General features: G+C 64.1%; 2 protein-coding genes across 6 annotated transcripts; one reads left to right on the top strand and one right to left on the bottom strand.

Annotated features, from left to right (window-relative positions):
- Window positions 1-237: 237 nt before the first annotated feature.
- CAPG (capping actin protein, gelsolin like) lies at window positions 238-10,733 on the top strand. 3 transcript variants are annotated; one of them, XM_073325065.2, is made up of 10 exons: window positions 238-352; window positions 1,755-1,789; window positions 1,979-2,154; window positions 3,259-3,413; window positions 3,673-3,840; window positions 4,338-4,487; window positions 7,764-7,856; window positions 8,110-8,242; window positions 10,071-10,159; window positions 10,564-10,733. In XM_073325065.2, the coding sequence occupies exons 2-10, from the start codon at window positions 1,767-1,769 to the stop codon at window positions 10,627-10,629; spliced, it is 1,053 nt and encodes a 350-aa protein (XP_073181166.1). In that variant the 5' UTR covers window positions 238-352; window positions 1,755-1,766; the 3' UTR covers window positions 10,630-10,733. The 3 variants fall into 3 exon arrangements, with proteins under 3 accessions (XP_073181166.1, XP_073181167.1, XP_073181168.1); XM_073325066.2 differs by having other exon boundaries at window positions 239-352; window positions 1,982-2,154; XM_073325067.2 differs by lacking the exon at window positions 1,755-1,789 and having other exon boundaries at window positions 241-352.
- Window positions 8,854-22,642, bottom strand: LOC140903618 (matrix metalloproteinase-17). Of its 3 annotated transcripts, XM_073325162.2 has the most exons (11): window positions 21,891-22,642; window positions 20,183-20,578; window positions 19,561-19,693; window positions 18,514-19,219; window positions 16,688-16,971; window positions 16,406-16,582; window positions 15,868-15,958; window positions 14,887-14,969; window positions 13,826-13,978; window positions 13,240-13,497; window positions 8,854-12,937 (listed from the first exon to the last, which is right to left on the bottom strand). In XM_073325162.2, exons 2-11 carry the CDS (start codon window positions 20,366-20,368, stop codon window positions 12,651-12,653), a joined length of 2,358 nt encoding a protein of 785 aa, XP_073181263.2. In that variant the 5' UTR covers window positions 20,369-20,578; window positions 21,891-22,642; the 3' UTR covers window positions 8,854-12,650. The 3 variants fall into 3 exon arrangements, with proteins under 3 accessions (XP_073181263.2, XP_073181262.2, XP_073181265.2); XM_073325161.2 differs by lacking the exon at window positions 21,891-22,642 and having other exon boundaries at window positions 20,183-21,362; XM_073325164.2 differs by lacking the exon at window positions 21,891-22,642 and having other exon boundaries at window positions 18,514-18,679; window positions 20,183-21,362.
- Window positions 22,643-24,523: the final 1,881 nt, after the last annotated feature.

Here is a 24,523-nt window from a genome sequence, read left to right as displayed (position 1 = left end):
CCTGCAATTGCCCAGGGCCCCGCCGCCGGGGCTGAAGCATGTAACGAGTAAAATACCAAACCAGGCAAGTGCTTATGAAAACAACAATCATGAAAAGCGAACGGAGGCCCCCTTGAGCTGCCAATCCCTTGGTCTCCTTACGCCCAGCGCGGGCCCTGGCGGGCTGGGGGGCAGGTCAGGAGTTGGACGAGTCCCTGGCCCAGCCGTGCCGGATTCTCCTTCTCCCCTGCAGCCACCGAGAAGCGAGGCGCCGGAGAGGAACAGGGTGTGGGCGAGGGATGGCCCCTCCCAGGAAATCTGATTTTAAACTCTGCAGCGAAAGGTTTTGCCATAGAGGCTGACGAGTCGTCCGGTGAGTAACTTTGCTCCTCCGCTGCCTGTTCCTGTTTATCGCAGGCCTCGTTAGGCAGTAACGGAGCGTGAGGGGGTGGACTCCTCTCACCCAGTGCTGTGAGCGGGGCAGGGGATCAGGGCTGGCTTATCCGGGCAGAGGCACGAGAAAGTGTTTCCTGGCAGCCTGGCTTGTTCGCTGAATCGCCAGGCAGATGCCTCTCCGGGGTGTGTCCCGTCCTGTCACTTACAGGGAGCTCAGCACTGGAGCCCAACTCCCCCAGGCCACGCAGGATCAGGGCGAGCGTCCCCCGCTGGGCCTTGTCCCAGTCAGGAGGGACTCCAGTTGCCAGTGTGGGTTGGCCATATTCCTGGAGGTTTAATCCCATGACATAATCCTGGAGGGATGGCGGTGATAGCGGGGACGGGACGGTCCCTGGACAGCTCTACCATGTGCTGAGTCTACCGACAATGGGGGGCACGCCCGGGTTTGGGGGCAGTTGGCCTGGCTTGCAATGAGGGCAGGCTCCACCACTGCCAGGGGAGCACCGCCAGGCGGGCGGCTCGGCCAGGGCTCTGGGGCTCGGCAGCCCCGTGGTCAGCCCCGTGGTCAGCAATGCAACGCTTGGCATCGCGGGCCAGGCTGCACCACCGCAGCAGATGAGCGGGGATTTCGTGGTGAGCCTGGCATCCGTGCCCTTGGGTGGCTGCAGACAGCCACTGGCTCCAGGGCTGTGCAGCTCGGGGACGGGCATAAAGCCAAGGGCCCCGGGTTCGAGTCCAGCTCAGCAGGGAGCCAAAGCTTCTGTGCAATGGGCGGGCGGGGATGGGCTGGGCCCGGCAGAGGGCACCAGGAGGCAGGGGTGCTGGTGGGAGCGGGTGTGGGGAGCCGACTCTGGGGCTGGCAGCCGGCCCCCCTCGGCAGGATGGCAAATGGCTGGGAGATGAAGAAGCCTTCGGAGCGGAGCTGGGCAGCGGCTGGGGCAGGCAGATGAGAAACGCGACACATGATTGACCGCAGTGGGCTGTGAAGTAACAGGGAGTGGGCGTGTGGAAGGATGTCAGAGCCCCCAGGGAATGACACCCAGCACGCCCGGCCCTGCCTCGCCAGAGCCAGCACTGGCGGGGGGGCGGGGCTGCTTTCTCTGGGCCAGCGCCCACCCCGACGTGGGGGTCCCTGCACCCACACGCCCAGCCCCACCTCCTCCTTCCTCTGCCAGGCTGGGGATGACTCAGCAGCAGCCAAACCAGTTCTGATACCATCTCGGTGTGCAGGCCGGGAGGGGCCCGCAGCCCCCAGCCCCGCCACGGGGCAGGAGCCCTCACCCGCCGGCATGACAGGCACCTCCTGGCCAGGGAGCCAGGCTGTGCCCGGCCCTCTGTCCACCCAGCCCTAATGCTAACCAGCTCCTCTCTCTCCCCAGGGCCCTGACACCATGTACACGGCGATCCCCAAAAGGTACCGAGCCAGTCGCCCCGAGTCCCCCCATCCCCACCCCCTGGATTTACCCCCAACTCCTGCCCCACACCCTGGAGTTACCCCGATCCCCTTCCCCCGTATCCATCCTAATCTGGATTTACCCCCCATCCTGCCCCTACCCCCGTAAGCCCCCCCTTCCGGATTCACCCCAGCCCCTTTTCGCTCCAGCAGCGGCTCCCCCTTCGATGCCTCGGTGAACCAGCCTGGCCTGCACATCTGGCGGGTGGAGAAGATGAAGCCGGTGCCGGTCCCGGCAGAGTCCAAGGGCGTCTTCTACTCGGGGGACTCCTACCTGGTCCTGCACAACGGGCCGGAGGAGCAAGCCAACCTGCACATCTGGATCGGTAAGGGCCGGCTCTCGGCATGGCGGCGCGGGCCCCTGGCCAGCCCTGTGGGTGAGGCAGCCTGGAGGGGAGAAGCGGGGTGCTGGGGCCATGGCCCAGCCGAGGGTGCCAGGGCCCGGAGCTGCCCTTCTGGGCTGGCAAGGGAGTGAGTGCCCAGCCTGGGCCAAGCGAGGGGCCCTGTGCTCGGGCTCTGGTCCCTGCCCTCGCCGCACTCCCTGGCATGGCAGTGCCTGCCCCCCCGGGGGCTCCCGTTATGGGGGGAGGGGACTTCAGGCTCCTCAGGCTCCCTGCTGAGCACATCAGCCCAGGCCCCCTGGCCACCCTGGAGGGCTCCCAGCCCACGGCGCAGCCAGCCCTGGTGCCAAGGGGCACCGGCAGGGCTGCCAATGTTCTAATCGCAGAAAACCGAACACCCCGGCCCCACCCCGAGGCCCCGCCCCTTCTGAGGCTCCGCCTCCCCCCCTCCGTCCCCCCTCCCTCCATCGCTCACTCTCACCCAGCCTCACTCGCTCCCTCATTTTCACCAGGCTGGGGCAGGGGGTTGGGGTGCACGAGGGGGTGCAGGGTGAAAACTCTGGGAGGGAGTTTGGGTGCTGGAGGGGACTCCAGGCTGGGCAGGGGGTTGGGGTGCGGGAGGAGGTTCGGGATGCAGGCTTCGGGCAGTGCTGACCTCAGGTGGCTCCCGGGAAGCAGCGACATGTCGCTCTGGCTCCTAGGTGGAGGGGCGGCCAGGGGGCTCTGCGTGCTGCCCCCAGCCCTGCAGCTTCCATTGGCCGCGGTTCCCGGCCAGTGGGAGCTGCGGAGCTGGTGCTCGGGGCAGGGACAGTGCACGGAGCCCCCCTGGCCGCCCCTCCGCCTAGGAGCCAAGGGACATGTCACTGCTTCCCAGGAGCTGCGTGGAGTCAGGCAGGGAGCCTGCCAGCCCCTCGCCAACTGGACTTTTAACAGCCCAGTCGGCAGTGCTGACCAGAGCCGCCAGGGTCCCTTTTTGACGGGGTGTTCTGGTCGAAAACTGGACCCCTGGCAAACCTCGGCGCCGTGCCCGGGGCCCCTGCCAGCTGGGTAGCAGCTCAGCTGTTGCTCTTCCTCCCCCACCGCACCCAGGCCAGAGCTCCACGCGGGATGAGCAGGGGGCCTGCGCCGTGCTCTCCACCCACCTCAACACCCTGCTGGGCGAGCGGCCCGTCCAGCACCGCGAGGTGCAGGGCAACGAGTCCGATGTCTTCATGGAGTACTTCCCCCACGGCATCAAGTACCAGGTACCGGGGAGAGGCCCGCCCCACATCCCCAACTGCCCCCCCAACCCCAGCCTGCCCCATCTGACCCCCTCATCATCACCCCAGGCCTGCCCTACTTCCCCACCTCGACCCCTCAACCTGCTCTGCCAGGGGTCAGCCCCTGCCTCCCCTCCTCACCCCCACAATCTGGCCTGCTCCATCTGCCCCCCACCTCCCCAGCTAGTCCCTGTGCTCCCCGCCCGGCTGCTGCTCAGGGCCCCTCTCTGTCTCTGCCCCTCAGGAGGGTGGGGTGGAGTCCGCCTTTCACAAAACCCAGTCCAGCCGGAGCTCCGGGCCCATCCGCAAACTCTACCAAGTGAAGGGCAAGAAAAACATCCGGGCCACCGAGCGGGAGCTGAGCTGGGCCAGCTACAACACCGGGGACTGCTTCATCCTGGACCTGGACGACGTAAGACCACGCCGGGGGCAGGGGCCTGGGCAGACACAGGCCTGGCTGTGAATGGAGGCATATTTCTGTATTCACAGCCGGGTGTATTGGCCAGGGCGGGTGGTGGGTGCATTAGCACCCAGGGGTGGAGGGGAATTGGCCAGGGTTAGTGGAGGGTGCATTGGCACCTGGGGGTGGAGGGGAAATCGGCCAGGGTGGGTGGTGGGTGCATTAGCACCCAGGGGTGGAGGGGAATCGGCCAGGGTGAGTGGAGGGTGCATTGGCACCTGGAGGTGGAGGGGAATCGGCCAGGGTGGGTGGTGGGTGCATTAGCCCCAGGACTGGCCGGTGTGGGGGGGCTGGGTGCGCATGGGGCAGGCGGGCAGAGGCGCTGGCAGGTGACGGCATTGGCATTGCGAGGTGGGTAGGCAGGGAGGTTGGCAGGCGGGGGGTGAGGTAGGTAGGCCGGGGTGCTGGCGGGCAGGTGGATTTCCAGGCATGCCCCTCTCTCCTGTCAGACCATCTACACGTGGTGCGGTGAGACATCCAACATCCTGGAGCGCAACAAGGCCCGGGACCTGGCGCTGGCCATCCGGGACAGCGAGCGGCAGGGCAAGGCCCGGGTGGAGATCGTGTCCGACGGGGAGGAGCCGCCCGAGATGATCCAGGTCTGGCCGTGAAGGGCTGGAAGCGGGACTGTTGTTGCTCTGGTCCTGCCAGGGCAGATCCAGGGAGGGCTCGGATTGGGGAGGGGGCAGGGGATGAAGCCGGGGTTTGGGGGGCAGGTCACCGGGTGAAGCCCAGCTTGGGGGCAGAGGGAGTGGGCTGGAGACATGTGGTGGCAGCCAGGGATTTCCCTTCACCCCCACTATGGGGGTGTTTACCCCCCCTGAATTTCCCTAACACCACTCCCCCCTAGTTTTGTGAACTAGTTACATGCAGTGTTGCCAGTTTAGTGATTGTCTGGAAATGTGAATTGAAATTGAAACATTAATAGTACACACTTTAAAAGCATATCCAGTGTATGATAAAAGACGTGTATCTGAAAAAGGATCACAGATTAGAAAAGTAGGAACATGGACGAGCTTCCTTGTACAGCTGTTGTTTTTATGACCATGTCAGTGCCTTCATAATTGCACTGTACATAATTGCAGGGCCCACCTAATAATTTCAAAGGATGATTTGTGAGCAAAGTCGAAATGAGCTCTCCCTGACAGCTCGTGATGGGGTGGGGGGAAAGGCTTCAGGACCAGATTGTATTTACAGTCACACCTCATCTACCTAGGTATCCAGCAAACAGAGCTGTGTTGCCCAAGTGATAGATTTTGGCCGGGGTTGGTTTACAAATCACTTGAATGTGGGGGGGAGATGAAATGTTGTTGTTCTTATTGTCTGAGTAAAGTAGAACCATACTTGGCCTGTGCTGACTGAGGCCATCGAGAGAGAGGGTGGGGGCAGGTGTTTTGCTTGATGGTCTGTCTGAGGCACAAGTATGATTTGACCTGCCCCTCTCCACTGTTTAAAGACAGAGCTGAGTAGGCTCCATAGAGAGTCTTTTGTTCTGTTAAGTGACCACTGCAGCTGAAATCACTGAGAATCAGGTCGAAGCGCTCAGACCGGCCGTGGGACAGTGTTTCTGTGGCAGAGACGGCCCAGTCTGCACTCGCAGCGAGGTCCCCCCACTGCGAGCTCGGCTGAAATCACGGAGAGCTGGGTGGAACCTCAAGAGACCAACGTGCAGAGGTCACAGCGGCAGGTGGCAGCCGAAGGTGACGGCGCAGGGCCATGGGCAACAGAGCGATGGAGTGAACGGTGGCACAACGAACAACGGTGGCCAGAGCGAGCAGTGAGTAGCTGAAGGAATGAGCGAGGTGCCTTCTTGCCCCCCACCTGGGAGGTGAACTCACGTGAAAGCAGCTCTGAACTCTGAGTCTCCACTGGGTCTCCACCAAGGACAACACCGGTGAGTGTTAATGGGGCTGTTAAGAAAGCTGGACAACACAGTGTGTTAAGACACAACACAGTTCATGCAGACAAACATGGCTGCGGCATCCTACTGTCTATTAAGCAAGAGATACCGCACACTGCAAACTGGAGTGACAATGTTAAGTGCATGGTCACTTGTTCATCCTGCAGTTGAACCCCAGGTCCAACCAAGACCAGCAAATGCTCACTGTCTTTCTGCAAGAAACTCAACGGACTGGCTAGACGCATGCGGTGCAACAGTGAAAGACTCAACAGTTGAAAAAGTGAAGACCTCTCTCACCACATTCAAAAAAATTGCATACCTGGCTGATGAATGCACCGATGCAAATGGGCATCAAGTATTAAGTCATTGTGTACGTTATCTTGAGGTCAGTGGTAGGCCAGTAGATGGATTTCTAGATGTTCAAGTGATAGAAGACAGATTGGCTGCATCTGTGACAACCCACATCTTAGAAGAGTCAAATGCTTGTCAACTGGACCCCAGACAGATGGCTGCTTGTGCATTTGATGGAGCTGCAAACGTCTCTGGAAGACATGGTGGAGCACAAGCTTTGCTCAGAGAAAAGCGTAACCCTGGTCTCTCCTATACACACTGCAGAGGCCATCTACGCCAACTAGCGCTAGGACGAGCTCCAGACTCTTCAAAAGACATTTAAAAAGCTATAAATTTAATGTCTTCATTATATTCTTTTTTCAGCAAGAGTCCAAAAAGACTGAATATCTTGGACAATATAGAAGATACACTGGGACTGAAGTTCAAATTAGTCCAACCTGGGAAAACCCGCTGGCTTTCTCATGAGCGATCCTTGGCTGTTGTCTTAAAATTACTCCAGCCATTATTACTGGCTTTGGAAAGTATCTTCCAAGATGGGATGGATCTAAGTAGTGAGGCTGGTGGATTACTTTTGCTACTAAATTCACAGAAGACTATCGCCATTCTCTCTCTTGTAAGTCTACTGTTGAAACCACTTGGGTCATTAAACAATGCCATCCAGGCATCTGCTACAACAGTCGTAGATCTTTGTCCAGCAAGAGAAGCTACATTTGGATCAACCAGAGAGCTACCCATTGGAAAAGTCCTGGAAGAAGCAAAGACTTCAGTCCGGAAGTTGAGTAATGAAGGCATTTATATTGAATCCTTAAGTGAAGAGGACAAGAAGTGTTTGTTAAGACAACTGAAAAAGTACACAGACTTGATTCTTAAAAATCGACACCAGCGACTTCGAGATTCTACTCACCCTCTCCGTAGCTTTTACAGATCCCTGTCTTATAAAACACGGACAGTTGAGTGGAGTGAGGCTCTACCAGCCATGGGGCTGCCGTGTGCTCAGGGCAGAACAGAGAATTCGAACACACAGTGGAATATCACACGACGAATGAATGAAGATTTGACTTCAACTTCTTTTCTACCATCACAAGTGGCTCGACCCGATCGTTGTGCTCTGTTTCCTGGGCTGAGAGAAGCAGGAATTCATCTCTTGCTCCTGCCAGTCACAACAGTGACAGTCGAGCGTCCTGTTTCATCATCGACTAGCATTTTGTGCTCTGAAAGACGTCGCCTTCTGCCTGATCCTGGGAATGAACTAACGAGCGTATCAGTGGAAGGACTGGAAGTACCCGACACACGAGAAGCCACCAGAGATGGATGCAGTGCATTCAAGAAGTTCATTAACGGAATTGTGCAAAATTATAACAAGAAACCAAGAAGGATGTAGACGTCGTGCTTCGTCGGAGGCTTGAGGAGCCGGCTTTTATTTGATTTTTCAATCATCACACAAATTAAATGGTCAGGAAACATTTTTCAGTTTTTACTGTGGTGTCACACAGCCCACCTTCACCCTCACGGTCTCATCGGCCCTGACCCCCGCCCTGTGCATTTGAACGCCCTGCCCCCCATTTCAACTCCTGGGGAAAACACCGGGGCAGCGCTGGCTCTGACAGATTTCCCCTTTCCCTAGGTGCTGGGTCCCAAGCCCGCTCTGAGGCAGGGCAGCCCCGAGGAGGACGTCACGGCGGATCAGAAGAACGCAGGGGCGGCTGCTCTCTATAAGGCAAGGGCTCCCCACCCCATCTCCGGAGCTCCTGCCCCACCATGGGCAGAGCCCCCCACCACAGCCTGGGCGCAGCGGGGCGCTGGGGAGCAGGGCTGGGGCTGCAGGCTGAGGGGGCTGCAGGCTGGGGGGGGTTGTGGGGCAGCTGGGGAACAGGGCTGAGTGCTGAGTGAGGGGCTGGGCTCCCCGGGGTGGGTTCGGCAGCGTAGGGGGAAAGGCGCTGAAGGGATCCGCCTCTCCTTGGCCCCGGCAGGTGTCGGACGCGACGGGGAAGATGAACCTAACCAAGATGTCTGGGAGCAGCCCCTTCAGCCAGGGCCTGCTCTGCACCGACGACTGCTTCGTCCTGGACAACGGCCAGTGCGGCAAGATCTACGTGTGGAAAGGTACCGGGCATGGCCGGCCCGCCAGGGGCCAGCTGGCTCTGCAGGGGGGCAGAGACACACGGCCCAGGGCCCGGGCGGTACCAGCGAGCCTCCTGTGGGGGGTGCCCCCAGCCCCACCTCCCCTCCCGTTCACCCCACACCCAGCCCCAGCCCCTTCCCATGCGCCGTGCCCCCAGCCTCACCTCCCCTCTGATTCACCCCACCCCCCTTCCCACCTGCCATGCCCCCAGCCCCACCTTTCCTCCGATTCGCCCCACCCTCCACTCCCACCCCTCTAGGCCCCAGCCCCACCTCCCCTCCCGTTCAACCCACCCCCGGCCCCCTTCCCACCCGCCATACCCCCAGCCCCACCTCCCCTCTGATTCACCCCACCCCCTTCCCACCCGCCATGCCCCCAGCCTCCCCTCCCGTTCACCCCACACCCAGCCCCACTCCCACCCCCCTTCCCACCTGCCATGCTCCCAGCCCCACCTTTCCTCCGATTCGCCCACCCTCCACTCCCAACCCCCTAGCCCCCAGCCCCACCTCCCCTCCCGTTCACCCCACCCCCACCCCCACCCCCTAGCCCGCAGGCCCACCTCCCCTCCCGCTCACCCCGCCCCCCTTCCCCGTTGCAGGACACCCCTGCACCAAGCAGCTTTCAGGGCACACCCAGCCGGCTTTCATGTATTGTGGCAGCTGGCACCAGGCAGGGCGGCTCCCAGCTGCCTGCAGGGCAGAGCACGGATGCCACTGCGTGAACTTACCCAGCCGTCCCGGCCCACCCGCAGGGAGCCAGCTGGCCGAACCCCTCACGAGTCAGTTTCTTGCGGGTTCCCCTGTCTCTAGGAAGGCTTGGGCTGGGATTTCCCTGCCACTCGCCCTTCCTGTCCTGCCCATTAGCTGCCCACTGAGCCCTCGCCCAGAGCCAGCGTAGCCCCTCTGCCACCTTCCCCTCCGAGGTGTGGCCCGCGCCCACCGCCAACAGCCCAGGCTTTCCGAAGCCTCCTTGGGGTCCCATCTGGAGCTGCCTTCCAAGGGGGCTGGGTTTCCAGTCAGCCTAAATATGTGGAGCGGGTACGGAGCCACGTGTAGCTCCCCCCGCCCCCCACTAGCCTAGATCCCCCAAGGGATTTCAGCACCTATCTCACTGACGTCAATGGGAGGTAGGCGCTGGGATGCCGTTCAGGATCTGGGCCTAGCTGCTCTGGAAAACGGCGGCCGTTCTCGCACTTCAGCCATGGCACCGGCCCATCAGGCGGGTCACTGTCTCGGGCATCACTGCGTAGCTTTCGGCTCTCGGTGGGCGCTCCCGGCATAGGGCCATGCGGCAGCCCGGTGCACTGCGGGAACGGCCACACAAGGGCATTTCCCGCTCTCTCTGCGCCCCGAGCTCTGCCCCCGTGGCTGGCGGGGCTGATCCCCGTGCTGGCCAGAGCTCACAGCCCGGCGCGGGGGCCATGGATGGAGGCACTGTGGCTGCGTTCTCACTGCCCGGCCACCCTGCCCTCTGCCTGCATGGGCTTTTCCCTCCGCCCACTTGGGCTTCCTGCTCCGGCTGAGTCCCCAGCAAGGGAGCCAGGATGATCTGCACACAGGGACCCTGCCGGCCCTGCTCCCTCCCCCAGGAGCTCCTTCCCAGCTGGCCCGTTCTTCTCCATCCCAGGCCCTTCCGGCTCCCTGCCGTCTGCGTCTGCCCCACGGTCACTCTGCCCAGGGTTAGCACCGGACCCTGGGCACCTCCCCCAGTGCCAGGGGTGCTCAGTGGAGCACGCAGCCCTGTCCCCCCAGACTTGTCCCCTCTGTGCGGGGGATCAGCTGCCCTGACCCTTCCCTGCCTCCCTCCCAGGTCGCAAAGCTAACCAGCAGGAACGGGAGGCAGCCCTGAAAGTGGCTGAGGATTTTATCTCCCGTATGAAATACTCCCCGAAGACTCAGGTGAGTGAGCGCTGGGCCCCGGCGGGCTCCTGGGGGGCGGGAGGGAAATGGGGAGATGATGGGGGGCTCCCTGCCAGTAGGGTGACCAGACAGCAAGTGTGAAAAATCAGGACAGAGTGTGTCTGTGTGGGGGGGGGGGGGGAATAGGTGCCTATATCAGAAAAAGCCCTGAATATTGGGACTGTCCCTATAAAATCAGGGCATCTTTGGGCCAGGCTCTCCACCTCGGCCTGGCTTCCCCCCACAGACAGCACAGAGGTGGTGCCCAGGGCCCTTCACCCCAAGGCAGATCTCTCCTCCTATGCATGGGGGGAGTCTCTGGGACCCCACCGTGCCCCCCACCTCATGCTAGGAGCACAGGGCTCGCCCTGCCTCACCGGCATCCATCCCTCTCTCTGCTGCAGGTGGAGATCCTGCCCCAGGGCCGTGAGAGTCCCCTCTTCAAGCAGTTCTTCGCAAGCTGGAAGTGAACCCAGAGCCTGCCCCAGGCCGCCCGGCGCTGCTTCATCTACGGGCCTGCCCTCCGCTCTGTAGCCACCAGGCATCTCATTAAAGGACCCGCACGGGCCCCTTCTGCCTCCTCTCGCCTCCTTCCCTTGAGCGGGGCGGCCGTGGGGGGGGGGGGGAGCGAGAGATTTGGAAGGGCAAGGACCAGAATGGGGCATGGTGCCATTTCCCCCCTCAGCCCTGGCAGCTCCTGGCCGCAGGGAGCATGCACGCCAGTCCAGGCCTGAGGGACGACAGCCGCCCATGGGGAGGGCGTCTCCCAGGCACTGATGCAGAAGGAGCTCACGTAGCATCTCCCGGCTGGGAAGAGGCTGAGCGGGGTTTGGCCGCTGGATGCCGGAGAGATCCTGCGAGGGGAGGACTGCGGGAGGCCACGGCCGCTCAGCAGATGCGGGCTAAGGCAGAGGGGCCGGAGAGAGGGGATGGGCACTGGGGAGCTCATGGGGAAGGCGGGGCAGGGTTGAGCAGAGTCCAGCGACATTCGGTTGCTGTGGGTGCCTGTGGGAGGCTGCAGCCGGCACCCGGAGGCCATAGGGCTCTCTGCTCTAGACCTGCCCCTTGCAGCCTGGGGGCCTGTCTCTGAACTCTCTCTGATGCTTCAAAGGGGGCGGGGGGCTTGCTATGGGGCCAGGGACCCCGGCCGGAGATGGCCCCCAAGCCATTGGCATGGTTCTAACAGGAGTGCTGGCTCTCGGCTGCTCCCGCTCTGGGCCTCACGCTCCTGTGCCCGGCCTCACCTCTGCCCCCAGGCCGGAGGGCAGCCCCGGGGACATGGCCGGGGGTGCGAACGCACTGGCCCAGCAGGGGTCGGGCTGGGCAAGAGAAGCACTGAGCAGATACAGGCTCTGCCCTAGTAGGGTGCAGTCCCCGGGGCCCCTTCGACCCTGCCACCCCACGGGAGGGCCAGAGGGAGGAAGTCCCCTCTGGGCAGGAGGGTGAAGGACTGGGTCCCATCCTGGGGCAGGCAGTAGCGGCTGCTCGGGGCTCCTGGGTCATTTGGGCACATTGGGGCTGTTTGCACAGTGCCGCAGGGGGGCCAGCGGCTTCACGGGACTCGGAGAAGGCCCCGGAGGAAGCGGGAGGGGGCTAGCAGCGCTCATGGGGCAGGGACTTTCTCTCGCTGCCGGGGACACACAGCCCCCGGGTGCCGAGCACCACCACCAGAGCACAGAGGCCGGCTGGGAGCTGGCAGGGTGTGGGGCAGGCCCAGGCCCCCGGGCACCTGGTGTATAATTTAGCTTCCTGCTCTGCAAGCTAAGCTGGAGTAGAGCATCCCCCCCCCGCCTCCCTCCATTCCTGCCCCCCGTGTCAGGGCCGGGGGCACCTGAGGCAAGATGGGGCCTGGAGGGGGGGGAGCTGGGGCAATGAGAGCTCGGGGGGGTCAGGGAGATGGGGACACGGAAGCTGAGGGGACAGAGAGCTGGGGTAATGGAGGGTGAAGTCAGGGCGATGGAGAGCTGGTGCCCCGTGGCAGGAGCTGGCATCATCGTCAGTGGATCACGGAGGGCCCATCACTCGGCCCCGCTGCACTGGGTGCAGCTGACAGGCCCTGGCCGAGGTGCTGAGGCCAGGCCCTGGCTGGCGCGGGCCCAGCTGGGCCATCTGGGCGCCCGCCCGCCCGGCCATGGGGGGCTGAAGGCCGTCGGGGGAGAGGGACAAGCACTTTCCCCGAGCGAGTGGAGGTGGCCTGTGCTCCCGCCCCGGCTCTACCCCCGCGGGCGGTTAGCGGGCCGCTCACCCGGGGACCCGTCCCATGCCACTGCCCGCAGACAGAGCGCCGCGGGCCGCCCCTGGGCACGCCCTGACTCGCCGGGATGCGGTGCCCAGGCCTCGGACCCCTGTAGATCCCCTGCACCGGAACCCGGCCTGCAGCGCCGACCTTCGGGGGCGCGCCCCCCACCCCCAGGGTTCCCCAGCAGCGCCCTGGCCTGGCCTGCTGCCTCCAGGGTTAGTCCGCAGGCCGGGGACGGCCCCGGCTGCCAGCCTAGCCGAGGCCCCGCAGCAGCAGCAGGGCGGCCAGCGGCCAGGCGAGCACGGCCTGGGGGGCCGAGCTGGGGCACACGCAGCGCTCCACCTCCAGCGGGGGGCCCCGCCAGTCCGGCTGCAGCTTGGCTCCCGTGGGGGGCCCGGTGGGGGCGCTCAGCGGCGGGGAGAGCTCCCCGGTGCAGCCCAGCCAGTCCCTGGCAATGGAGCGAGGGTAGCCCTTCTCCAGCTTGAGACTGTGCCACTCCAGCTTCCAGTACTGCCTGCCCTTGAAGGCGTAGACCTCTCCTGCGGGGAGACAGGCGTCACGAGTGCGTCAGGGCTCTGCGAACCACTAAAGGGTGGGGGAGAGGGGCTGAGGGACAGGGCAGGGCACAAGGGGTCCCCTGTAACACGCAGGGACTGGGGGCTGGAGACACAGAGCAGGGAGTCTCTATAGGGCCCGGGGGTGTATCCTTTACCCGGGGGGGGGGGCAGAGTGACAGGTTGGGGAGTCTCCATGGGACACAGGGGGGGTCCCCTTTAACACGCAGGAACTGAGGGGCTGAATCACCACGAGGCAGGGGGTGGGAGCAAGGGGGGCGACTCACCATCACTCCCACTCAGCATGTTGTCCACAGGGGTGGGGAGCTGCCCCCCGAGCACGGTGTGGGTGGGGGACCCCTCGTCCATGCGCCCCAGGGCCTCGTCGTAGGACCACTGCAGCCCACCCTTGAAGAAGTAGGTTTTCCGATCGTGCGGCCGCGAGAAGGCGGCATCCACTCCCCCCTGGGGCAGGCCGAAGTCCGTGACGGGGCGCGGGTACCCCTCCTCCACGCCGTTGTCCCGAAACACCCAGTAGAGGGGCCCTGGGGGAGAGGGGGGGCGGTGAGCGAACGCCAGGCAGCCTGGTGCTGAAGGAAGCAGACGGGGCACAGGAGACAGCTGGGGGACCGGCCCCATTCCCTTGCCGAGGCCTCTCCGCTCAGCTCCGACCCCCAGGAGATGATGAGATGCAGGGGGATCGTTTGTGATTGTCCTGCAGCCCCACCCAAGGGTGCCCGGTGTGCGCTGCTGGGGGGTTGCTGGGCAGAACAAGGGTGCGTTCCTCCCCCAGGGCGCAGGACGGCTCCTCGCCATGCCCCGGCTGGCCCTGCGGTGCCCATCACTTTGCTGCCCCGTGCCCCCGGCTCTCACCGCTGAAGAAGAGGATCCGATGGTCCGTGTGCCTCTCGTAAACGGCGTCCACTTTGCCCAGGCTGCGGGGCAGGCCTCGCCAGAAAGCCGCGGTCAGGGCGGGGCGCAGGGAGGCGAGGTGTCGCTCGTGGGTCAGACGCCAGAAGTACTGACCTGGCTCGGGGCAGGGGGGAGACAGGCGGTTAGCGGCTGCCCCCTGTGCCCAGCGGCATCAGGCCAGGGAGAGCGGATGCCACAGCCGGGGCCCCCATTCGAGGAAAGCCCCTGGCAGTGCAGCGCTGAGAGGCCCGGGGGGGAGATGGGCCCCGCGCCGGGCATGGTTTGGCCAGGCATGGCCAGCACCCAGAGGTGAAGCTGGGGCAGCCCCTCGCGCCCGGGTGTTGCATGGGGGCAGCTGTAGGGCTGCTGGGGTGGCTCTGAGCAGAGCCCCTCGGCCAGGGGCAGACTCAGCCCCCCTGCCCCTCGGGAAAAGCCTCTCCCAAGCCAGGGGCACGAGGAGGAGGGGCTGCGCCCTGGAACGGAGGGACAAGGGGCCTTTTCCTGCCTGCTGGGAGCTGGGGAAGGCCCGGGGCACGGAGGCGGCCCAGGGCTGCCAGGCGGATGGGGCTATTCGCACAGCAGCCAGGCCGGGGGCCCCACGGGGCGAGGGCTGGGGGCCGCCGAGAGAACAGGGAGGGAAGGGGCAGCTGGGGCAGGGAGGAGGCGGGTGAGGGGAGGAGGGCAGGGGCACAAGGGAACCCCCACACTGTCTCTCCCCTCGCTCGCCGGGATGCCCTCCCCACAGCACCCCATCCACATCCCACCCCCGGCAGCGCCACCCCCCTGGCATGGGAGCATGCTCCCTGCCGGAGGTCGTGCCCTTACAGGCCTGACCCACGGCTTTCCCCTGGGGAGCTGCCCCCCGCCACAGGGCGAAGAGGCAGCTGGTCCCACCGGCGCCGGGATCACCCCCCTACACCATAATACCAGCGTCCCCGTCCCCCCGCGTGTGGGGCAGAGGGAGCTGGCTGGTCCCCCACCCCGGAGTTCAGTGGGCCGACCCCCCACGCGCAGGGACAGACCTTTGAAAAAGAAGGTTTCCCCGCGGATCTGGGCGACGGCGTCGATGCTGGAGGAGCAGCGATCCGGGAACTCCTTCTCCGACCTGCCACGGCAGCGGGGAGCGCGTCAGCGGCAGGCGGTCGGCTCCCCTCCGGCCCTCCCACGGGGTCCGGGAACCTCTGCCCGCCGGCAGAGCCGCGGAAATACCCCCAGCCTGGCAGAGAGGCTGGGGCTGAGGTTGTACCTGTGTCCGGTCCCCCCATGGGGCCCCGCATGTGCTCTGCACCTCGCTAGCCCCACTGCCACCTGACAGCCCAACTGCAAACCCCACGGGGGCCTAGGTTTGCCAGACGGGGTCAGATCCAAGGTCCATCTCGCCCTGTGTCCCGAGGTGTAGGAATCCCGCAGTCGCAGGTGGGGACAATCTGTCCCCTACTTTAGGTCTCCAGTCGTTAGAGATGGGCAGGTTTATGAGACCTTCCAAAAACATTATAACCCTTAACTGTGATAACTCTGGAGAGTCCAGTTTATCCACAGAAATACCCAGTCCCTGCTGGATTCCGGCGGAGTTCTTGGCCTCACTGACATCTTGTGGCAAGGAGTTCCACGGGCTCGTCACGCTGTGTGAAAGAGTTTTCCTCACCCCTCTCTGAACCCCTCTGAGATGGGTGCCCAGGTCTCTTTCCCGAGTGGATGCTGTTAACACAGGACCCTGCTAGGTGTCTGCAGCACGTGTTGTCACCGACTTTCATTTGCCAGTGTGCTGCTCATTCACCTGGCTCTAGATTCGCCCAGGGGCCGCTCAGCACACAGGCCTAGAACCAGGGGTTCCCCGGTTCTGAATGAACTGGGTACCCCACGGAACCCGCCGGGGACAGCGGGAGCTGCTAGCTGACCCCTGGGATCCCAGCCGGGACAGGCCCACACCCGCGTGAGGGGGCAGTGATGCTCCGTGGGTCTGAGTGCAGGGTGGGGAGGGAAAAGGGATGGTCTCGGCTCACCTCAAGGCAGGGAAGTCGTGGGGCAGGGACGGCGGGTCCGGGAGCAGCGACGATGCCTCCGGCTTCTCTGTGGAATGCAGGACAGGGCTTCCTGGATGCGGGGTGAGAGCACGTGGCCATCAGCCTCCCCACAGCCCAGCCACCGCATCCTGCACCGAGCTAGTTCTCAGCCCCACACAACGAGCTGCGGGTCAGTGCAGCCTCGCCGGGCAGCAGCCGCTCCGAGCCCCACCCCGACAGCTGCTTTATCCACACTGCTTGCTCTCCTGGGAGACGGCAGTGCACCCCAAAAACGAGCTCCGAGTTCAGCTCATCCAGCGCTGGCTGGCTGACGCTGAGCACTGGCTCGCTCGGTGCATGGGACACAGACCTGCCGGATCGGCCACCCCCCCAGTGCTAGTCCCCTGTCAGAGGCCTGTTTGCAACAGCTGGGCACAAAACCTGGGCTTCTGGCTTGGAGACCGTCCTGGAGACGCAGCCTGGCATTAGGGCCGCGCAGAGAGGGCTCCCACCCCAGTCCTGCCCCGCCGGGCCATACCGTAGAGCCTCTGGATGTCCGCACGGTCATCGGCCTGCAGCTGGTACTGCAGCGGGTCCCCCACCGGGCCCTGGTAATACGGGCGCATGATGGAGCGTGTGGAGGGCGAGTGCGCCAGGCCCAGGCTGTGACCAAACTCGTGCACGGCCACAGCAAAGAGATCCGTCCCGTAGTCATCTGCAAGGGGGACGGGGGGGAGTGAGGAGCCTGGCACTAATGGGGGGGGGAGAGGCGGGCAGGCCCTGCCCAGACGGGGCGCCCCCTCCCTGTCCCGGGGCCCACCTGGCGAGCGGAAGGTCCAGTCCTCGTCGCTGTCGAAGTGCACGTGGCCGGCGCGCTGGGGGTCCCCGGGGAAGAAGGCGTGGGCCACCATGCCCCCCGGCCCGTCGAAGGGGTAGCCGTCCCGGTGGTCCAGGTGCAGGAACTCCACCGAGACGTCGGCGCCGGATCCACCCACCTCGTGGAAGGTGAGCGGGGCGGCCTCGCTCCACACCTTCAGCGCGTAGTGCGTGAGCGCGCGGATGGTCTCCCGGCTGAGCCGCGCCTCCCGCGGGTACGTCTTCACCCTGCCAGGCGGAGCGCCAAGAGAGGGGCCCAGCGGGACCGGGGCCAGCCCCACGGTCAGGAAACAGACACGGCCACAAACCAGCTGGGGGTGAGCCATCCGTGCCCCTCACTCTGTCCCACAGCCCCTGATATCCCAACCCCAGGCTCCCCACCTCCCAGCTCTGCCAGCGCCCCTCAATCCCAACCCACAGCCCCTGCCAGCCCAGCCCTGGGTTCCCCACCCCCCCAGGCTCCGCCAGTGCCCCTCACTCCTGACCCGCATCCCCTGCCAGCCCCATCCTCGGCTCCCGCCCCCCCCCCCCCCGCAGCTCCGCCGGTGCCCCATTGCTCGGGCGTGGGGCGAAAGTGCAGCCCAGCAGGTGCCTGTGCTTCCTGCAGCAACAATCCACGCGAGCGAGGTGGCGAGAGCGAGGGGGGACCTGTCACCGGCGTGGGGGGCTGCACCAGGGTGAACCCGAAGCAGCCCGTGCACCGGGGGCGAGCTAGCAGCTCTGAGACCCAGCAGTTTTGCACCCCCTAATATGGGCGAAGGCCCTGGTGTCACTGTCTCCATTTTCCTGGGTCCATTCGGGTCTCTGGCATTTAACAGGGAAAGCCCAGGGCCTTGTGGGCAAACCAGCATGGATTCTTGCGGATCAAAGCCCTTGGTTTTCCACTCAGCGCGTCCACGGGCACTGCTGGGCAGGCCTCTCTGCACGTCTCCGTGCGATACTGTGCTGGTTGTCATCTCCTGCCTGCGTGTCTAACCTCTCCGAGACCCTTTGCGTCGGCTCCCGGCTCCCCCAGCTGACGCCAACCCCCAGCTCCCACTTCAGCATCACCTGACCCCCCTGTGCCAGGCGCTGCTCAAACACAGAGCTAAAAGCCAAGGCAGCCCCTGCACCAAAGAGCTGACGGTCTCTGTACCTGCCAGATGATGTTCCTACCCCTTTCAGAGGACTCGGCCCCCAGGTTTGCTTTGTTCCAGCTGGCTTGTACCCCCCACCTCTCCATTTCCAACTTCCCCAACACTAATTGCTAGCGAATGCAATGGATTGATTAGCCAATTTCCTTTAACTCCCAAGAACACCACTCAGCCCGGTTGATTTATACACATTTTATCCATGCCCCCTTCCCCATTCTCTAGCCACTGCTTTTTGGAGATCTGTTACTTCCTACCTGTCCACTTTTCCTCTGGCTGTGGGGTGTCTGGGGGTGGGTCTTGTGTTAGGGGCAGGTTTAAAAACCCCGTTCAGTAGCTCAGCCTTTTGGAGCCCTTGTTAATTTCATTACCGGAGTGTGAGAGTTTGGACAGCGCTGGATTAGGGCTAGGAGAGCCAGAGGGGTTTATTTAGCCAATCCCTGATTAACACACTTCGCTGAGCGTGTCTCTGAGCAGCCTGGCCGAGTTACACCCCACGAGACGCAGTGGCCCTGGAATGCCCTGGGTGACTAGCCATGAGGTTTGCTCCAAGGTGCCCTGGCGGGTCTGTGTTGGCCTCACATCCCAGGCCAGCTGGGGAGCAGGGATCTGATGGCCGCCAGGGCGGGTCGGTACCTACTTCCAGGAGATGTTCCTCTTGGTCCAAGCCAGGCCTGCACTCCGCCTGCCCTGACTTTTCCTCCTCTTCCGCCACTGCCTCCCGTTCTTCCTCTCGAGCAACTTTCCCGGGAGCACGTCGGGCAGCGAGCAGCGCGGCGTCCGGATCAGGGCCAGCGTGGCATCGTCTGGGCAAGGCGGCGGGAAACACAGGCACGTCACCGGCCGGCAGGTCAGAGTGCAGCAGTGCACAGAGCTGTCAGTTCTCAGCTGGGGGCGAAGCGAGCCCTGCAGGCAGACTGCCTCTTGGAGAACAGCCTTAGGGGAGAGCCCGCTCTGCACCCGCCTGGGCCCCCGGTGCCCCTGAAGGATCGCCCTGTAGCTATGGCAGAGGCCTGGGCTGGCGTGAAGGGGGGCACTGGCTGGCTCACGAGCTGGATCACAGGGGTCCTGGTGAGCCTGCTGCTTTCCCTCAACCTCCAGGCAGGGGGCCCAGCAATGAATCCCATCCAGGGGGCCCATGGGCAGCGTCTGGGCCGACAGGGCAGCGTGGCAGGGGAGGGTTAAAGGAGCCAGAGTCTCCCAGCTGAGAGGTGGATCCCGGACCAGACAGACAGAATTTGGAGGTTCCCTTAACAGAGTGGGGCGGGTAGCCGCTGGGGGCAAGGATGGGCTGATGCAGAGGGGTTGCCAGGCAGCCGGGAGCAGGTTGGCAGATGCAGGCGAGGCTGGTGGAGACAAGAAGATGGATATGAGAGAACCAGGAGGGGAGCCTGTAGAGGGAAAATGGGGGTCCACGTGCTGCAGGTGGGGGCCAAGGCAGGGTGTAATCGGGGTGATGGTTGGGCTGGGGCTGCCGGCTGGCTGGAACACTGCAGGTTGTCACAAGTGATGGGCGTCTGCAGGGCTGCAGGCGGGGACATCGGAGGGGCGCTGGGGGCTGCAGGCGGGGACAACGGAGGGGCGCTGGGGGGCTGCAGGCGGGGACAACGGAGGGGCCCTGGGGGGCTGCAGGCGGGGACAACGGAGGGGCCCTGGGGGGCTGCAGGCGGGTGCAGGCTCTGCATACCTGGGATCCCAGTCTCGGGGACGCCGGCAAAACGCTGCATCACGCGGATGGCACTGGTCACGGCTTCCCAAGTCTGGAGCTGGCCGGTGACGGGATCGGTGGGGGGGAGGTAGCCGTACTGCGTCAGCCAGGCCTGGCAAGGGGCACACGCACAGACGGGAGAGTGACACCGTCACAAGCACCCGGCCCGCTCGGCTTCTCGGCGCCACTGGCCCTGGTGCCCCGCCTGAGACACCGACCGGCCCAGCTGGGCACCCCAGAAACTTCTCCCCTCAGTGACCAGCTCCCTGGGGAGAGCAAAGGCCCCACCCCCTTCCCGGCCCGGGTTCGAACCTTGACTCGAGACAACAATGCCCATTTGTCCGCACATCGCGTCCACACCGAAGTGGCGTGCCCAGGGCTGGGACAACAGGGGGCTGCGGGTCGGGACTGAGGGGCACCAGCAGAGCTGTGGGGGCAGGGTGGGAGTGCTGCGAGAGATCCTGGCCCCCACACCCCTTTCCCCCCCAGCCGCTCGGGTAGCTGGAGGTTGGGGAAGGAAGCAGAGGCCCAGTGAACCTTGTCAAGAGGACAGATCGGGGTCCCCCTCCCAGCCCCGTACGCACGGCTGTGTGGGACTCACCACAACCTCCCCGCTCTCATCCACCGGGGTGGGCACAGGACGGGCACTGGCAGGCAGCATTAGCCCCAGGAGCAGCAGCACCCCCGGTGCCAAGACGGGGGGCGCCGTCGTCTCTCGCCTGAGCTCCGGGCGGCGCTGTGGCTCCATGGGGTGTTTGCCGGGCAGAGGCGCTTCTCCAGCCTCCATGCGCCTCCCGCACCGGGCCTGGTTTGCACGGCAGACGGCCCTGATCCGCAACGGGGGGCCCTCGAAGCTCCCAGTCTCGGCAGCTTTATCTGCCAAGCCTGCAGCGAGCGCAGCCTCTGGGCCGGGGAGCTGGAATCCCTGCTGCCTGGAGCCTCCGCGTGGGCACCGGGATCCGGGACACCGACATCTCTGCAGCTACAGCCTGGCCTCCTGGGTGGGAGACGGCACAGAGAGACCCAGCTGGGAGCCCTGCTCAGCCGGGGAGCGTCCAGGGGCCACTCCTGAGCTCCAGTGACGTGACACTCGACAGCCAGGCCTGGGAGATGCCAGGTACGTGACACCGGCCCACCGGGGCAGCTGCCGCGTCCAGCATCCCCAGCTTGGTGCACGGGGGGGGAGGGGGAAACAGGGTGTAACTAGCTGAGGTGCCACATTACATGAGGGCCCCCCCCTGCTGCCACCCGCCTCTGCAAACTCCAGGACACTTTCCCCGAGCTGGGGACACCCCAGTCCAAGGCTGCTCTCCGCTCCAAGGCTGGGAGACCTCCACGACTGGCCTTGCTTTCTGCCCCCTTTTGACAGGAAAGAACCCCCAAGCTTGGAATTGGGCAGGAAGCTGGCTTGTCATCCCGGGACAGCCCCAATTCCTGCATCCCGCCCCCCAGGCCTGCGTACCCGGCTCCTGCCATGCCTCACCACTCCACGCTGCAGCGTGGGCCGAGGGATGTGCCAGGCATCCCAGACGCAGCGGGGCTGGGCTATGTTGGTCCAGGAATGGAAGCTGGTCCCCCACGCCCAGGGAGCACTCTGCCCTCTGAGTTGGCGCTGACCACAGTGCCGGGCTAGGGGGCACGGGTGACTCATTAGGAACAATCCATAGCGGGGGGGCTCTCCCCTCTGAGTCAGTGCAGGCCCCGGGGCCCCCACACAGTGATGGGGCGGTGCTGCCCTGTGGGTGGTGGGGAAGGCCCTTCAGCCTGGTAGTAGGGGTAGGGGGGCTGGAACAATTTGTAGAGTGGGGGTGCTGAGAGCCATTGAACCAAACTGTAAACTCTGTATACGGGATGAAAACCACTTCAAGCCGGGGGCGTGGCTGCACCCCCAGTTCCAGCACCCCCGGTTCCTGGTGCTGCAGGCGGACCCAGCTTCCAAAACTGAAGTCCTGAACCCCCCTGGAAAGGGCGGTGAGGCTCCACCCAGACACAGCTGCATTTAAGGAACAAAGGACGTGTGGGTGTGTGGTCATTACCTAACAGAGCGAGTCTCCGGCTGGGGGCTTGTGGCCAGTGGGGATGGCTTTACTCTCACTTACTACGTCTCCTGACAGACTGTCCTGTTGTAGGCGGGAGTGAGCGAAGGGCTGTGCCAGGCGCTGTACAGACATGCAGCGAGAGATACTATGGAGGGAGGGTCGTAGGCGGGGCGCAGGGGATATCGCTCTGGCGGGGCGGGGAGGGGGTTGGAGGGTGGCTGGGCATGCGGCCTCCCCCCTCGCCCCGCTGCCCTCCCCTCTCTCACTCACCTGGTCCCGAGGCTGCAGCCGGGCTCCCCCGGGGCGCTCCCGTGGGCAGGGTCCCGCTCCGCTCGCTACCCTTCCCCGAGCCTGGGGCCGGCCGGAGCCCCCCATGCGCCGTCCCCGGCTGCGCGCCCCCAGCGCCCGGCTCGCCAAAGCGCCCTGCGCCCGCGGGCGGCGCTGGGAACCGGTCCGCGCCCTGCTGGCGGGGGCTCGGCTTCCCCTTCTCGGCTCCCCCGGGCCGAGCCCAGCCCGCTCTCTCTGCTCTGCCCCAGCGCCGCGTCTCCTTCCCCGGGGCTGGGGCTGAGGCTGATCCCGGGACCCTCCGTCCCGCACCAGCCGCTCGCCGGGGCCAGGGCTGCGGGGGAGGGCGAGGGCCGGCTGGGAGGAAGGGAGTGTCCGGGAGCGGCTTAAAGCGACACTCCCCCTTGTCTTCTCTCCGTGTGCCACCCCTCCCGGCCCTGGGGCTGCCCCCCAACCCAAACCCGCTTCACCCCGGCCGGGGAGGGTCACCTGCCTTCCGCAGACTCGGGGCGAGGAGCCGGCGCAGGGGTGGATGTATGTGCAGGATGGGGAGTGCGCAGGGGTGGGTGGGTGGGTCTGTGTGGACAGTAGCCAGGAGGGTGAGGACTTGAAGACACAGCTGTCTAAAACCCCAGAAACCCGGGGCAGTGATCAGTGGAGCTCTGTTGGGTTGGAGGCCTGGGTGGGGTCCTGGCCTAGGTGCTGGGACTAGGGGTGTGGGGGGGTCGGGCCGCAGCACCCCCTGGCTTGAAGTGGTTTCCATCATATGCAGGGTTTACAGTGCGGTTCAGTGGCTGTCAGCACCCCCACGATACAAATTGCTCCAGCATCCCTGGGGCCCCCGTTCGGCCTGGAGAAGGCTGTAGGGCAGCCAGTGAGGGGTCCCTGCTGGGGAGGAGTGGGGGCCATGTCCTGGCGAGACGCAGTGGGTCTCACCCAAGACACCAGCCTTTGCCAAAGTGGAGGAAATCTAGCTGGAGCCCGAAGAAAGCTTAACAGTGCTGACTCCCCCTTGGGCGAGGGGACAAGTTCCCGAGCAAGGGGCTGGACCGGCCTTGCTGGGGAAACACAAGGCTCTGACTGGAGCTTGTCGATCAGGGGTGGGTTACCAGACGACAAAGTCAATGCTGTGCTAGTGTGTGTGTGGGGGGGTGCCCCATGTCCCCCTGGGGGTGCCCCATGTCCCCCTGGGGGTGCCTTCCCATCCGCAGGAGTCTCGGTTTCTCTGGCTCGGATTCTGAGCCGTGAGGAGAGGCACGGCCCCAGGAAGGCCTGGCCTCGTTATTCAGACCCAGAGCTTGTATCAAGGCTGGAGGTCTCTTTCTAAAAGATCCGCTCTCCCTCATCCAAGAGTTAGTGAGTCGGATGCAGCAGCCACCGGGGAGGGTCTCCGGCCTGAGTTATGCAGGAGCTCAAACTGTGTGATCTCAGCGGTCCCTGCTGGCCTGGAAATCTGTGAAATGGGGAGAAACATGGCTGTGAGGGTTGGAAAGCATTCGTCCACCTCTGCCCGGGCAGGTTGTGGTGAGAGAATCCCAGTGAGGGCTGGGGAAACTCTACAATATCCCCTTGTCCCTCTAGGAGGCAGTGCTCCTGCCTGCCTGATGTGATGGCCAGTTTCACTCTCTTAAAGCCCCAGCTCCTGGAGTCAGGTGGTCACGTGGGAATCTCAGCTTTCCTTTTTTAAAAGAAGCTCCTAGCTCTCCAGATTGCAGAGGAAAGTTTGACCCCGACAGGCACGTAACCCAACGGCCAATAGAAAGACCCTGACACTTCGTGATTATTTTTAAAAAATTGCATGTGTTTTGAGCCAATCCCCGGATTGTTTTGCCACCTGACTCATGACTTGGGGCTGGCCGGGACGCAGAGCGATCAGATCCAAGCGTGAACCCATCTGAGCCAGGAGAACCTGATCTGAAGGGGAGATGGCTGGGGACGACTCTGCCCTGCTCTGTGGTCGGGGGCACATTCCCGCTGTGAGTGATGGCAATTCCCTAGCCCCCAGCTACTTACATTAATGGGAAGGGATTCCCCCCTTGGGAGAGGCCTGATCAATTCCTTGGCTCTCCTCCTGGCACCATCAGGCTGCCGGGTCCCCTGCCCTCCTCCTCCCCTTCCCTAGGCAGCTCCCCGATGAAATGAGGCACAGCATCTCTAGCTTCTCCCACATGCCGGGGGGGAGGGCACCTCTCCCAGCCCTGTTGAGCAGACCCCAGGCATTGTAACGTTTGGGGACCCTGCGAGAGGTTGCACGGGGGTCCCGTGACTCAGGAAGCCCAGGCCCGGGGGCTGCTATATTGGGCGCAGGGGGTCGAGTGGAGTCCCACCAACTTCCGCGCAGGAACAAAGGGAGCCAACAATGCAGCCATTGCTCTGCTCCCAGGCGCCTTCTGCCCGGCTGGGCCCGAGGTCGTTCCCCTGGTGACGCGGACTATGGGGGCCTTGTGTCTCGCTGGGGATTTCCGTACAAAACAACCCAACAAAATATCAACCTCAACTGAGCGTCATGGAAACCGGGAAAGGCTCTTCCCTGACTCATCCAGGATAGGGGGTTCCTCCGGGGAGGAGGACACCACCAGGGAGCAATGGGGGGGTCCCTCCAGGCAGGGGGCAAATGG

Source organism: Lepidochelys kempii, chromosome 26 (genome assembly GCF_965140285.1).
Source record: "Lepidochelys kempii isolate rLepKem1 chromosome 26, rLepKem1.hap1, whole genome shotgun sequence".
Classification (NCBI taxonomy): Eukaryota; Metazoa; Chordata; order Testudines; family Cheloniidae; genus Lepidochelys; species Lepidochelys kempii.
This window is presented reverse-complemented; position numbering and strand designations above follow the sequence as displayed.